Below are 15,008 nucleotides of genomic sequence, written 5' to 3'. Positions count from 1 at the left end.
ATGCATCGCGAAATATGAGAATTCTCTGTTTGTTTTGCACACCCCGATTAACACAGCGTTTTCTAATTCGCATATCACGTTGATGTGGAAATATTGACCTGTGTGCAGAATACAACAGAACAATGCGCGTTCTCCTTGAATAAGATACTCCCATTCTACGCAGATGCCCGTTTAGTTAACTTCGACTTCTTGATATTCGTACTGCTTTAACATCAATAATCCAGAGAATCTTTCCTTTTTACGGCGACTTCAGATTTTTCTCCCATTCGCATCGACGCTATAAAATACACCCAAAGTTTTGCTCAAATCTTCGTTTCATCCAATCGTGAAATGCCGCAAACTTTTATCAATCCTGAATACACATGTTCTCATCACGCGATTGTTCACTGAAACGAACATGAGAAGGTACTGTTTCAAGTGAAAGGATCATAAAGGCTATTTCTTTACCGTTACTGTTAGTAGTAAATTTAGGCTTAGGTTAAGTCTTTGTTTTAAGTATGTAAGGTTAGGTTGCAAAACAGTATTACGACTGAACTTCACCTTTGCGCTATTTCTTTTTTTCCAATTCTTTCTTTATTCCTCCTTTATATCTTCGCGCAATAAAGACGCTTAATAATAATAATAATAATATTGCGAAAATTAAGGTGGTGTTCCCGTTTGGATGATTAAAAAAATTGATTCTTTTAATCACATTTTCTTAAAACTTCACACGTCGAAAACGTGTTCCTAAAAATTCATAAAAAAATTTAACGAAATAACAAAGTTACAGAGATTTGAAATTTCGAAGTGGACGATTTGAAGCTACTAAGTTTGCAAGTTAAAAACGGTATCACAATATGTAAACTAGCGCTACGCCCATAATAAATAGTTTCGTCTCTCGTCCTCCAGAAAGCAAAAACATTATGAAAAAGAATATTTTCCTTACACAGCTGCCAATTTGTCACATTACATTTTTCATATTTTTATTCTAGTAACGATGCCAACGACGCTTATCTAAATTGCTAAAAAGATTTCTCGTATTTGCCCATATCAGTTGAATACAACTTCAATCCTAGAACTCACGGAGAAACAATTTTATAACTCGCTGCAGACAACACCAAACACCTACCTTTACAAGCACACGAGATAAGATAAAAAGTTCTCTGCAGACTGTTAAAACACAAGAAAATTTGTGAGTCAGATTTAAAATTCCCCGGCCTCGTAATCTTATTTAATTTAAATCCTACCGCTCGTTCAAAAAACGACGGCCCAAATGGGAACACAATCTTAACGTTCCTGCAGGAATGCAGGAAAAAGTACGACGCAAGACTAGTCGAATTCCTGGTCCTACCCGTGCTGTCCATCATTGCCCGCAAGTTTGGGAACCATTGTGCTAGTTTTGCATGTTCTGCATCGGCGCTTCTTTTCCACGCTCTCCGGCCAGACGAGAAATTTATCGCGTCCTTCGCGGCGAGATACACCGTCGATCGGATCCAGCGATCCTGCATGGTAGCTTCGACGTCGCGGAGATTGGAAAAACTTTCCCCGCGCGGCTCTGACAATACGGAAGAAGGCAATTTACGAGAGGATTCCATCGCCTGTAACCCGGCGCGCCAGGAATGCGTGGCGGAGAAAAAATGCATCGTCCTTCTGCAAAATGGATTTTCTGCCTCGTAACTTTCTGCACAGTACATTTCTGTTACTGATGTCCACAGTCTTAACACTTCGACGGTCTCACATTCGGATCCGGTCTGCCTTCGTGGTTCTTAAACGCCCGTAAAGGTAGTAAAATGTTACACGGGCAGATAACAGTCGCAAAATTTGAATTTCAGATGCGACATTTCCGACAGAATAAAAATTGCAACGAACGATTAACGCAGTTATCGCACTACCGGACGATAAAACGAAACGGTGATTCGTGGCACGCAGATCGGTGATTAATTACGTAACGCGAAATTATTCACGTAGGGAAAAGTTAAGCTGTTCTCCTCAGCTTGACGGCGTCGATCCTTCGTTTTGTTTACGTGCGAGATGCGGCGGAAGATCGTGAACCATGCTTCGTTATAGCGTGATAATCTCGCGTTCATTACCATTCGATAGAAAATTGGTAATTGATTAGATTTTAATTGAGCCCCGATGCATGAGAACTTCGCGTTAAAGAACTTCGATACGGAAGCGTGAAGCTAAGACGAAGCATCCTCGAACTTTTCTTCGGAATAATGTGCAACTTGCTCGTGATCTTCTGAATTCTGCTTAACTACCTTAGCGTGTCAGTTATCTATTAATATTCGCTCGGAAACGTACTAGTTTTAAGTTCCATACACTCGTACTCTTCTCAAAGTTCAACTATCGTTTAATTAATTATCTCTATTTAATACAATAGCAGGGGAAAACAATTGATGTCACCTATTCAGTCTGACTTGGAAAATGATACTTAAAAGTCGTCTCAGTTTGAGTTAGAGGAAGGCTGCTGCAATTAGGAAGACTGAGTGATAGTAGTTAGAAAAACTAGTTTCCCTACAGCCGAACAAAACCACTTACAAGTATTATAGTAGGCTTTCAATATTTAAATAATTGCATTTCGTGAAAAATTTTGTTACAACTACTCTTGTTAATTAGAATCTGTCTTGCAAGAAGCTACCCTCGTAGTGGAACAAAATGGCCCAGGCAAAAACGTTATAAATGAATAATGGATCACGTGCCAGAAAGGAACAAATTAATGAAAAATAAATTACGATCCTATCTTTAACATTCCTATACCTTCCGAAGCGTTCACAAGTTTGAAACCAGTTCAAGACGGTACAAAAAGGCAGCGTTGCTACGAAAATACACGCTTCAAAGAAGTATGCGGCTTGGGTAGTAGGGTGGAGCGGAAAATTTAAATTTTCAGTTGGCCTGGGTGCGGGGTAGTTGTCTATTGATTAACCAAACACAACTGTAAAAAAGTTTTGAAAAAATATTCATGTCTGCGGGTTCCCTTTTCTCCTAAAAATGATTATATAATCATACTATATAGGCGAAAATTTAAATTTGAATTTTCAGTTGACCTGGGTGCGGGATAGTTGACTTTTGATTAACCAAACACAACTGTAAAAAAAATTTTAAAAAAAGTACAGAAGAATTGCGAAACTAGAGCGCGGGCCTAAAGAACTTCTCAAATCCGTCATTTATAGCTTATAAACATAATACTGAAACGTTTAAACATTCCAGATAATCGATCGTGTGTATTAAGTAATACGTTAAAATCGGTCCACAGAATTTATTAAACGAAACAAAAAAATTGAAACGTAAAGCAAAAGAGGGCAGACGAATTTCAAAGCTAGCGAAACGTACGTGCTGATCAGCCGAGCTCATCGCCTCCGGAATCAATCCCGAAGGGCGTAGATACGTTCGACGACCGAAATTCGCGCGAATTCATGATTGACCGACGCCGATGTTCTAATGGAACGCTTCGCCTCCATTACCAACTGGCACCACTTTCATCCACGTCCACAAATATCCTGACCTTAACTGGCGCTATTCCGCGGACTCTGTCTTCGTGCGTTTGACCGAGAGCGTTTCTATTTTGACCGTCGACCGCAAGTGGCATCGCCACGTCTTCGCGTATCCGACCCAAGTGACACTGATTCCATGTGGGACGACAGAAGTTAGGATCACCAGTCGCGATTTCAATTTAGTTTCGACGATCGCTTAATCATCTACGGTGCCTTGTAGAAATCTAGCGACGTAGGTACATACATGTACGTAGAAGCAGCAGAGGGCGAAGTTGGGAGCGTCCTCGAGCGACTACCCCCGAGTCAAAACCCAAGGGATGTATTCAGCACAGATTTTGAACAGGGGGTAGTAGTAGACGTATGATTAAACAAGTACAGTGTGGTCATAGACATCTTAATATATAAAGCAGAAAGCTTTTATATGTTTGTGTGTTTGTCTGTCGCCTAAAATCATTTAAACGATAAACTCTGGGACCACGAAATGTGCCTCAGCTTATTGTGGCTGACTAATCCAGATGAATGTGACCATTTTCACAAAAAAGGAACTAAAAAAAAATTCTTTTATAAAATCAGAATCTAAATTTGGGGCAAAGCCGAGTAGTGAAGCTAGTAGTATATAATACACACCAATTATGGCGGCCTCGGATTAGTCACGATATATCTGCTAGACACATTACCAAATGTGTTCTTCGTTAGCTGTTATACAGCTACACTTCCTATGCACCCCAGGTCCTTAAAGTAGGTACTAATATACAAAGACTGTGCTGAATACACGCCTGAGTTCTCGACCCGAGAATTGACACTCGGGGGCGTTACCATGCAACTTCCTTCACATTGCTTTTACAACACTGTGTCTCTGCAACTACTGTTCTTGAAGGCCCCAGGGTGCGTAGGCGTGTACCCAAATAAGTGCAGCCCTGTAATAGGCGACTAAGAACCCATTCAGCAGTTTGCACTATCAGGGATATCGCTGTACACACCGTTTGACTGGTGATCTCAGGATAGTCGCCATTCAGACCTTTGCAAGGCATGGTACACGATTTAGATGGCTTTAGGATTAACAAGCAGGACGATGAATTTGACTAGCACGTACTCTGAGATTGATCTGCCTATGTTTCCTTCTGTTTTCACAGTTTCTTCTTTTTATTTCATATATCCTGCTCAACGACTCTCGTTGGAAGCACGAGAGCAAGCGTGCAACGGCGAGTTCGGCTGGTGCGCACGCTTTCCCTTAAAAGGATACAATTAGAAAGCAGATCGTTGTTTCGCGAGATGTCACAGTGCGCGGATAAGCAAATCGTTTCACCCTGGCGATCTTCGTTATGCTCGGTTCGCGGCGAACAGAGGGTCGCGCGGCTTAATTAACGTTGCAAGCGAGTGGAAACGGACTCTGTTCGGTCTCTACAGAGTGAGACGAAAAGGTGGTACGAAGGGGAACAGAGGGATTGCTCGTGTGGAAATAAGTCGAAACTGCGAAATCATTTTTGTCTCGTGAAAAGTGCAGGAAGGCAAGTTTTTACGAAATCCAAGTAGCTGTTCTCGAATAAAAAATAAAGAAAGATCGACTTTGAAAGAGCATAAAGCATTTGCAGTCGCATTTTAGTCAGAGCATGCTGGAACCACGCCTTCGTTCAAAATTCATTCCCTTTTTCTGAAAAAGGGGAAAGCTTCAAAGAAAAGTTTTCTTTCATACAGTTTTTTTTGTATGAAGTCTCCTTTCTAATTGTAATGCCTATTACAGAGAATTGCTATACCAGACAGCACAGATTTAACAATTTCCAAAATTCTTTTTGTCCAAATTCAGCCTCTACGGTTTTAACTCACTTATTGAATGGAGAATGAATTGCTTTGTAATACGATTCTTGAGACATTTTAATATGTATCTTTTAATTTTGTAAGTTTTATCCTGTGGGAAAACATGCGATTATTTCTAATGTGTCTAAATTCTAGGAGAATTTTACTGAATAAATTCTTCTATTAGAAAAATATTGAATATTTAAAAATGATAGGGATTTGAAAGTCTGATAAATGAATCAACGCGTCTACAGCTCCAGCAAACCTACAAAACTCCATCTGAAATTAAAATATTCTACGAACTACTGGTAATAAACTAGATAAATCTTTGTCTACGGCGAGTACCACTTGTTAAGCCAGAAAATAAAGCAGAAAATTGTTAATATCGAATATTTAACAAAGTTGAAAACTAATAGAAATTATCTCGCAATCATACTGTACTCGAAAGCAGTTCCTTTAGCGTTTAACACATTATATAATAACATTAATATCGTTCACTAGATCACAAAAACTGCAGACATCGTAATACGACATACAGACTTAGCTTTGCAACTCTTCTTGAGGAAAATTTGTAAAAATCCCTTACAAATACAATCTTAAAATGAATGCATTATATGTAATATGTCGTATATCCATAACTGGTTTATTTCGTTACGTTGTTATTGCGCAACCCAGACTTAAATAAATAATTAAGGATGCTGATTCCTGGGGTACATTCCTTAATAATAAAGTTCTTGGTGTTAAAAAGAGGTATAAATAATGAAAAGACTTATTTGTTGGATTTAAGATTCGTCGGTCGAAGAAAACACAATAACGATAAATACGACTTCTAATTACATCCAACGATCGAAGCCTGGTCTTCACCTACATTTACGCGCAGAAGGAAGAGAGGAAAAGGATGAAGATTGGAGATATTGCTGGACCAAGCGCGACGCTGAATTATGCCAAGATATTATGGTGCTTGATCATGTCGAATTCCATTCAAAACCCGTTGAATTCGCAATGGCAAGTCGGCCGTTTAGGTAGACCAAAGTGGTTCTACCTTTCGCTTAACCTTTTCTTCATTCTCGTTACTTTCACATACGATCACCGACCCCCGATGTCGGTGACAAAACGTTATATTCTATTTAAAGATCAGTCCGGTTATCGATGTCGGCGGGCAACTGTATCGAAGAATGCCTGCACGTGGGCGGTTTAAAAAGCCTTTAACGCAAGAACAAAGTAGCGGCGATGAAGCCGATCGAACCACTGACGCAACGTCTCGATTACTTCTTGATACGAATGTTTCATAAAGGCCAGGACTGGGACTGGATAGAAAAAGGGAATTGCCAAATCGAAGAGAAGAAACGACTTGAAAAATTCTATTCCGTATCTCATTGACTCTGTGCATATGCTTACTCTCGGTTTCTTCTTGAATGCAAAGAGGATTTGTATGGGAGAAGAACGTACGAAGATTAGAATTGGCGAAAGAGACTGCATTAGAGTACTATAGGGAACACAACCTAGAGTGAGTTGAAGTACTTTCCACTCAAGTGTAAATGAGGCATTGAGAGCAAAAGCGGACTAACCGACATTGAAAAAAAATTAATTTTTCCTATTTTATATGATCAGCCCTTCGTTGACACACCTCTTTTTTTAATCAACTTTGACATACATGGATGGCTCACACCCAGAACAGTATTTGAATGACTGTCATTCTCATCTAAAGAATTCAATCGTTATACAAAAAATCATGGGTCATTTTCAGGGTCTCTAGAATGTATTCTAATAGATTTTTTTATTGAAATTTTATCACAGCTTTTATGGAAAAAATTCTAGATTACCATATGTCGAGAAAAACGAGGAATATCTTTAAAGAATTGTAACTTTTACAAATTTCAACGTTAGAAACTAAAAATCTACAGAGTTGCTGTTTAGATATAATATTTTGAGAAAAAAAATAGTTTATTAGTCGGTTTTGGGGAAAAGATATTTATTTTACAAATAGAAGGTACAGAGCGTCAAAATCAGCTTATGGGTGGCTCACACCCAGAGTGTCAGCGAAGGATTAGTACAGCCTTTTGGAATACATTATTGCTACTAACTCAGTTCCGCAAAAAATGTGCGTTAGTCCGTTTTTGCCTCAATGCCTCGAATAACACCCTTCTGTTTTCACTTATAATAAATTGCAATAGAAATCTTTGATTTGTATAGAAAACGAGCATTTGAAGAGATATAGCAAAAAGACAACCTAAACAATTCCGAAATACTTTCAACGCCCGTACAATTGATATCCTTCCACTATTCTTTCAAGTCCTAACAAACCACCCACCCGAATCCTCTACATCTTTCAATATTCTCAACGGATAACTGATTCGTTCAACGTTAAAAATGAACATCTTCCAAGCCATCTACATTAAAGAAGGAAAAGGTCAAACCACTAGGTATCAACCCTCGCCCACCGAGTAGGGGTTAAACTGTGAACAGTAACAAAAATAAAACAGTTCCATTGGGAAGAATTGTATCTTTCAATTTATATCTCACAGATAGAGGGGTTGCTAGAATAGGATAGTGATACCAAAATAATACTTGAAACCTAGAATTAAGTTAGATATGCAGACATATAAAAATATGACTCATAAACTTTCTTTTGACCACCACTGTACATATGTATCCTAACAATAAGCTACAGCCACTGGTCAGTACTTATTAGTATCACTTCTTAGAGTACAAATAAGGAAGTCAGATTATAAGAAAATTTAATATACAAATATATTATACCACATGTACGAGGTACACCATATTGAGTTAAAATTAACGCCCTATCCACAATTTAAAAGCCATTCCACACGAAATACTTCTGCATATACTTCACAACTAGTATTTCAAATGCATTCACACGGTTTCTATCTTCATCTATTCTGTTCAAAACTACTTAGCTCTCTCTGCCAAGTTAATTGTACATTCAAAGTACCAATCTGAAAATATGTCTCGTGTGAAGAGGCTTTAAGGGTTAATCAGAGTAAAAGTCGCTCGTTACCGTATGCACGCTGGCAATTACACCTATTCTTCAGGCGAGACATACCGATGGAGCTTTCACTGCAAGATGTTTGGGTAGTACAGTGACACTTTTTACTGGGGCGTTCTATTTAAATGTATAATGCCTCAGAAGAAGCGAATCCCAGGCGTCTGTCGTATATCCGGTGTCCAGGACTTACGACGAATTTTAAACGGGTGCAAGCAATGCCAGTGGCTCGTGCGTCAAACTTTTGGATTTTAAACAACTGCCCGCGGAATAATTTGGCGTGTAGCAATTTACAGTCAGTTATAAGCTGCCCCCGGCGACAACGTGACGTTAATTAATGCACAGAAGACAAACTGTTGCGGGTACGATTAATCTAAACCACGTGTAAGATTAGATTATGCAGGGTGGGACAAGCAGCTATTGCCACCTCAACACCTGGGCCACTGTGGGGATATCGCGTAACGGAAGTTACGGTGCACGGTACGGTGCTGCCGTGAAATTCGAAAGAAACGTAGGTTCATTTTTAAAGAAATTCATTAGAGCAAAACTGCTTAATTCGAGGGGAAAGATAGTGAAATTGATTTTATGAAAACGAAAGTGACAGGAAAGTGAAAGTTATTCCGGGAACGATTTTTTTTCATGTTTCATATAGAATTTACATTTGTCATCTTAATGTAAGTAGGCGGGCACAGTGATGATAGTTTAGCCTTATCATATGTTAGTTGATCTTGCTTGAACATTTAAGAAAAATGTTTTTGAAGGTTGCTAGACTTTCTGTGTTACAAGGACTGTTTAAAAGAGAGAGAAAGAGGTATGGGAGTCTTACACTTTTGCATTTTCGGACTTAGATGCAACTATAAATATGCTTCACCTCGAAATTCTGTAATAAAATTATATAACATACTGAACGCCAGCAGAACAATAAATAAGGATTGCATTTTAGGAAACTTGAATGACTCATGTATTTATAATTATTTCGATGAAAGTATAATCTGTTTCGGTATTTCATGTTCCCCTCGAACTGAACATTTTTGGGGCCATTAACGAAAATTTTAAAGAGAAATTATGATATGCCAATAATAAAAACGGAGTTATAGTTCTGTAAGACGCTTTTCTATAGGAACGATTACAGTGTAAAGTTACTGTCTATATTGTACTACTTTTGTCGAACAAATTCGTATCTTGTTTTCGAAGGTGTTAGTGTAATTCTCGAATTTTCTGAATTAGATAATTATTCCTCTATTTGACGTGGCCGAACAAGCAGCCGAGTTAACAAAAGTTGAATAGTTATCAATGCCACGTGTGCAGGACGTATCATGTCACTTTACCATATGCAAACGACCACGTACGTTTGTCTGACACTCGTTTCCACAATTTATATGTACGTAACTTTCAAATTTCGACTGACTTAAGCACTCCGGGCTTCCGTTGATTATCTACATTGAAAGAAAAATTCTTCCAGAGCAAGTCGATTACATAATCGTTTCAGTTAATTAATCCAATGTAACAGAGGAATTACAATAATTTCGCCTGAGTGCATTACGCGAGAAAGTTATGAAAAGTCGATAAGTAGGTACAGAAGGTGTACGGCTCGTTGAGCAATCATTTGCGCTGGCAGCTGCTGTTTAAATACGCTGGATAAATAATATGTGCTCGTAAGTACGATTCTAATTATACTTTTAGAGCTCGAGCGATCAGCAACGGTTTTTCGAAACGCATCGAGAAAAAGTCAGCCGTTTCATTTGGCAAGGATTAATTAACCATTATGCGCGTGATTAGGCAGGGGAAATATCTGATTAGAATGTACAGGTAAATCAGTACCTATTATTCAATCTACGAATTCCAAATGCCCTGTCTGTTATTCGACCATATTCTTGCAAGTAGGTGATTACCTATAGGTATCCTAATTTCTTAATGGGAATCGCGGAAACGCAATTAATTTTTGTGAATATTGCGTGCAACAATTCGCGAGTAAAATAAACTGACTGAATACCAATGCATCAATTACGTATTCATCGCAGTGATTCGCGTAATTTACGTGTTATCGTTTTTCAATTCAAAGTCGGAAATAAACCAGCCTTCCGTGTGCTGAATTACTTCGTTGCAGAGTTTGATGCCTCCACAAATACGATTTACAGAAACAACAATAAAAAATAATATGTACATATTCCTTCTTTTCCAGAAACGTAATAAATAATGGACCATTGAAACTCAGATCTGGGCGTCATGTGTATCAAATGTTTTAAAGGTGACTTAGAGGAACAAATTATTTCATTCGGTAACGTGTTTTTTTTAAATATTCTTACGTTCAGTTATTTGTGCGATGGAAGTAATTGTTTCTATCAATTGACCAAATAATTATTTGGTTATCTAATTCCTAATCGAGTAAACTTCTGCCTCGTTGAGCATTTTGGTAAATATTATAATTTCTCTAACAATTTAAACATGTTACTTATTGTTAGTGACCTCACATCGCGATATTCTGTTTTATGTTCAAAGCTCAAGCTGATACATTGTTTTATTTAGAACAATTAATTTAAGTAATCAATTACTTTGAAATAATTTGTTCGGTATTTAGATGTCAAGTATAGTTTTCACCGTTGCAACCCTGTTTAAATTACTTTTACAACAAAAATGATGAAGTACTACTACTTTAAATGTTTGATATAATTTTTACCTTTCATGCATAATAATATCTGTTCAGATCTGTTAAGAATGTGGTGTTTCCTACTCGAAATGTAGACTTTCTAACAAACATTCGGTCAATTAATGATTGGCTTTAAAGAAATTTGCAAATCGTACTATCGAAGGTATGTACTTCCCTCACCTACGTATTTCATAAAATTTTTGACAAGCCATCCTTCCCAGTGGTCCGAAAGAAGGAACGAAAACAAAGCAAGAGACTGTTAGCGACCCTAGATTGACATTCGTGACACTAGGGACATCGGGATCGCGATCTGTGCTGTAGGTAAACAAAGCAGGATGTCTGACAGGTAAACTCGTACGAGCACAAACAGAATTACGTGACAGTCTAGGGAAAACAACTTTGGCTGATTCAAGAAGGGTCTCTAACATACCTCGGATACCCGTGACGCCTTAGAGCCGTTTCACGCAAGACACTTTTGTAACTGACGACCGGTATCATTTTGTATATTAAAAAATCTGCTTTTCCATATTTTTCAAAGCAGTGTTAACTCTGCCAGATGAACACATCACATGTGCCAGTCGCGAACCACAGAAGTGTTTCGTATGGAAAAGACCATATCTTTGCAAATATTCATATGTACGCGATGTCTCGAAATAAATGTCGCACGAAATAATTGCAAAACGGTGAAAATACGAAGAAACGCGATGGGACCTCTTCCCATATCTTTACATTTACAATTTTACGGTCAACTTGAAATTTTCGCACCTAATTTAACCTTAACCTAATTTCTTTTCTCCCAAAGTTTGGGAGAATTGCGTTTCTTTTCTACCCTAAAGTGAACTTGAAATTTTTGCACATAATTTAACCTTAACCTAATTTCTTTTCTCCCAAATTTATATAAAATTCTGAGAGAAAATAGGGTTACGTTGAAATTTTTGCAGATAATTTAACCTTAACCTAATTTATTTTCTCTCAAAATTTTATATAAATTTTGAAGAAAAGAAATTAGGTTAAGGTTAAATTATATGGAAAAAATTCAAGTTGACCTTAGAAAAGAAACGCAATTCTCCCAAGATTTTGGGAGAAAAGGAATTAGCATGCCCATTATTTTAACCATCCTTATCTCCTGCCATTTTCAACCCTTTCGCGTTGGTATGGGGGAGCCTTAATGCTTCAGCGATGCCGCCTCAGAAAATGAATCTTCGCTAGCAAGTAACTTCAAGAATAGATCGTGACCCATAGAACGAGAACACGACTCGTAGATTTTCCGGAGGAAAGGTTATCGTGTATTGTGTAGATAATAACTATTCCACGATCCGTTTCGATTTCGGAGGTTACTTTCGTGCGCGTACACTTGCGCTGTATCCGTCGCGGACAACGTCGATGAGAAACAAGAAAAAAATGTCCCTCGTTGATTATTGTGATTTCGACATCGATGCTGCGACTAGTAGGGACTTTTCACACGGGACGCTTTTGTGGTTCACAACTGGGGCATCATTGGCAGCAAATGTATTGGCAGAGACAGCGCTAATTTAAAAAAAATAGTGGAAGCTTGGAAATGAGTGAATACGTTCAAAGTACTAATTGCGAGCCATCAAACTGTCTCGTGTGAATAGGCCTTTAGTTTACCCTTTTAGCGCCAGGTCGGCTGCCTCTGCGAGAGAGAACAAAAATCCGCGGCTTCCGAGTAGCACGAATAAGAGCGCGGACAGAAAATCTGATTACAGCCTGCACGGGTCTCACGTACGAAATATCCGACCTTCGATCGCACGCGCGTACGTACGTAACCTTGCGGAGCGATAACATTGAAAGACTTCCGATGGACGGATAGAAGGAACATCACGCGAAAATATTCGTACAAAAAGAAAGGACACAATGGAAGAACAAAAGGAGAGTAATATAACTCCGATATTAATTCCTTTGTCTGGCCAGTCACGTATATGGCTGGAATTATCAAGGGAACGGTTCGTAACGTCATAAACACGCGATACTAGTTGTAAAGAAAAACATGCTCACTTTTACGATAACCGTTCCTATGCGGTCCACGCGTTATCGGGTCGTCCCTCAGTAATTTGCTCGGGCGTCAGACATAAAAGTCCAGCTGGCAGACATAATTATCGCTTGCAGCGAAGCCCCTTGCGGCACGGTATCGGTAGAGAACAATGTCGCGTCCTACACGATCCGCATCTTGTCTCAGGCGTGTCGGCCAATCGATACCCGTGCCATTGCTCCGGAAGTGATCCTTTAGTTTCGAGACGGTCGTAGTGACGTCACGTCGAGCGATATATTCGATCGAGAGGAACGGGCGTTGCGTGGGTTAGGTTAGGTAACGGAACGGCGAGGCGAGTATTTAAAAACCATAAAGAAGAGGAAGCACGCTTCATAATTCCCTAATACCCGCAGCGTCCCATCCACTCGCGTCGAATAGAAATCGAGAGCCTTGTCTAGCGGGACCATTGAACGCCGCCTATCGACCTCGACGGTGGGGTGCAACGTGCCTCGCGTTTACTGTCGCGACCCTCGCAATGATTAGCCAACTACAGTTGTCGCCAGAACGATTAACATTCGCGTCTCCATGAAACACGCAACGAACCCCGGCGATACGCGCGCCGAGAGAAAAAATGCCGCGCGACCGGCGGCACCTTTCGGTGCAATATCGCAAACCAAAGCATTAACGCATTCCAGAGCAGCGATTGGCAAACGCCTGGATCGCGGCTGACACCCGTTACGCTAATTTAATAAGTGTTCCTCTGTATCAATCTACCGGTTTCCAGGCGACAGTTCCCGGTCTTACCGGCATGCCACGAACGTAACCTCGCACACGCGAGCAGAGCCGACAACGGCCATCGATCTAGCTCCCCACGAGCGCCGAAAATTCACACTAGACGCAGTTGGGAGTATTGTATAATGTTCGAAAGTCTCGGCCACGATGAATCGGCGACACTCAGTGGGGCCAATCGAGCGTGCAGCGTATTCGAAATTTTCGATCCGCTCCCGAGCCCTTTTCCCTGCGGTTAACGACTCGCTCGGCATCGGCGCAAGCTCGGAATCGCGGGTAAGGGCGGCGCATCGCGGACACGCGACACACGGCACACGAGCCAACACACCGACTCTCGCGGCACAGAGCCGACTCGAGTTACGTAAGCTTACCTGCATCAGAGGTAGAGCCCTGCCGGGATCGACGGTACTGATCGCCTCCTTCCTCGACGCCGGCTCGTCCTTTGCCACGTCCCCCGTCGGAACCGCGACCTTCCTCTCCTGTTCCGGTAGCGGTGCGTTCCCGTTAAGATTCGCCTTCTCCATGGTGGACAGTGTCGCGGACGATAGCTGATCCGTCGTAACGCAGGCCTTCCCTCTCTGTTCCCTGTCGGATCGTAGCGGACCGGAGCAAGCACGCGTATTTGCGACGTCTCGGTTAAATAGCGATGATCGATCGATTCACTCTGAACAAGAACGAGCCTGTTCCACCGGAAGTGCGTCGGTCGTCGCGGCGAGAAATCCCGGAACTCACACTTCAGCGTTACTCGGCTAGGACGTGTGTCACGTGGTCGGGGACACCAGCGAGAATCGCGGAGCCGAAAGGGTCGAAGGGGGAACGTCCGTTTCGCGCACAGTGCGACGGGACTCGGGGAACGATTACGCGAGCGCGTGTCGACCACGGCGGTGCCCTGCGTTTCGGTTCGGTGGCGGTGACGATCGAAGCGGCTCGGCGACGATTACGAAAAGAACGACGGGACAACCGGCGGGATTCGACACTGCGAGAATCTCGTGCTGCTCCGTTCCGGCGTGATGTCGCCCCACCCGACTCAAGTCGAACGCCGCGTAACTCCCCCCTCCAACGACGCGACGACGGTAGGCCGCACGTCTGCCCGAAATCGCCCGAAAGCTGCCGGCGCCCGTCGTTCCGACGGGACAGCGCCACTGGCACCGCGGAAAATCCGAACGCTCCTAGCTTCCGCGCTACGCCGCGCCATGCCGCGACCGCGGCGCGACGCTCCTCCCGCGGAACAATTTCCCTGCGTTTCACGCGGTAAGGCTGATTAGCCCCTTCACCCTTTGCGGTCTTACGTCGCGGCTGACACCGCGAATT

The 15,008-nt window shown here is 41.2% G+C and overlaps 1 protein-coding gene across 1 annotated transcript in view; it reads right to left on the bottom strand.

The window, feature by feature from the left end:
- Window positions 1-14,730, bottom strand: part of LOC143371745 (terminal nucleotidyltransferase 5C) — a 158,894-nt gene extending 144,164 nt beyond the window's left edge. The window contains exon 1 of the mRNA XM_076817316.1: window positions 14,069-14,730. Within this exon, the coding sequence (XP_076673431.1) occupies window positions 14,069-14,221 (153 nt within the window). The 5' untranslated portion in view covers window positions 14,222-14,730. The remainder of the gene's footprint in view (window positions 1-14,068) is intronic.
- Window positions 14,731-15,008: the final 278 nt, after the last annotated feature.

The sequence above is a fragment of the Andrena cerasifolii genome, chromosome 7 (genome assembly GCF_050908995.1).
Source record: "Andrena cerasifolii isolate SP2316 chromosome 7, iyAndCera1_principal, whole genome shotgun sequence".
Taxonomy (NCBI): Eukaryota; Metazoa; Arthropoda; class Insecta; order Hymenoptera; family Andrenidae; genus Andrena; species Andrena cerasifolii.
Note: the sequence above shows the minus strand (reverse complement) of the source record. Positions and strands in the feature narration are given on the sequence as shown.